Genomic DNA, 1,112 nt, shown 5'->3' with positions numbered 1-1,112 from the left:
CGACAGCGTCTCCACAAGCCGTTTGCTGGCAGCCAGCTCTTGGGTCAGCTCTTCAATCCTCCTGCGAGGGAGGGAAGGGTGGGGGACGCTCAGCATGGTCCTCTCCCCCACAGCCCTGCTTCTTCCCCTTGGAATGACCCCTCCACCTCACTGGATGCCCACAGCCCCCTGGCCCCGCACAGCAGCAGCCCCTTGGTGGTCCCCAAGGGCCAGCACAGGGCACAGGCTGGCAGCACAGAGGGAACAGGTCCTGGGCACCCACCTCTGGGCCACCGCGCTGCAGCTGTCATCACTCCTGTCCTCTTCCTTCATCCTCGCACCCCGCTCCGCCTCGGCTCGGGCCAGAGCCGTGGCCTGCTCGGCCTCACTCCGTGCCAGCCTGGCCTCCTGCACAGCAGCGGGGTGAGCCCCCAGGGACTGGGCCCCAGCCTCCCCCAGCCCCCACCGCCCCCCGGGCTCACCTCCTGCAGGAGCTGGATCTTGTTCTCCAGGAGCTCATAGACGTGCTCCGACTCCCGCTGCCGCTCCTCATACTGCTGCCGGAGCGCTGCCTGGCTGCGGGTCGTCTGGTTCTCTGCAGCCACCCTGCCAGGCACAGCACGGCATGGCATGGCGTGGCATGGCACGGCGTGGCATGGCACAGCATGGCATAGCACAGCACAGTATGGCACACCACAATGTGGGACAGCATGGTATGGCATAGCATGGTATCTCACAACATGACATGGCATGGCACTGCACGGTATGGCACAGCACACTATGGCATGGCACGGCACGTGACATGGCATAGCATGGCACAGTACAGCACAGCATGGCATGGCACAGCATGGCAGGGCTTGGCATGGTGCAGCATGGCATGGCATGGCATAGCACAGCATGGCCTCCCTTTGCAAAAGCCCCCACCCCAAACCAGCTGGGCTGGGCGAGCTGTGCCACCCCGGGTGCCCCCAGCCCAGCTCCCCCCATGCCGTGGGTGCTGTTTCTGCAGGACCCCTGGGCAAGGTGTACTGTAACCTCCCTGTGCCGCTGCCCTGAGGACACAGCTCCTCCGGAAGCACCAGGTCATGCTCAGGCTCTGAACCACCAAAGCAGCCCCTGCACACTCCCGAAAC

At 65.0% G+C, this 1,112-nt stretch overlaps 1 protein-coding gene across 1 annotated transcript in view; it reads right to left on the bottom strand.

Moving 5' to 3' along the window:
• The window catches only part of LOC103914090 (myomegalin-like), a 32,058-nt gene that overhangs the window by 27,980 nt on the left and 2,966 nt on the right, over positions 1-1,112 (bottom strand). The window contains exons 3-5 of the mRNA XM_009320698.1: positions 462-585; positions 263-387; positions 14-61 (exon numbers count right to left, since the gene is read on the bottom strand). Of these exons, the coding sequence (XP_009318973.1) occupies positions 14-61; positions 263-387; positions 462-585 (297 nt within the window). The remainder of the gene's footprint in view (positions 1-13; positions 62-262; positions 388-461; positions 586-1,112) is intronic.

This window comes from Pygoscelis adeliae, unplaced genomic scaffold, assembly GCF_000699105.1.
Source record: "Pygoscelis adeliae isolate BGI_AS28 unplaced genomic scaffold, ASM69910v1 Scaffold402, whole genome shotgun sequence".
NCBI lineage: Eukaryota > Metazoa > Chordata > Aves > Sphenisciformes > Spheniscidae > Pygoscelis > Pygoscelis adeliae.
Note: the sequence above shows the minus strand (reverse complement) of the source record. Positions and strands in the feature narration are given on the sequence as shown.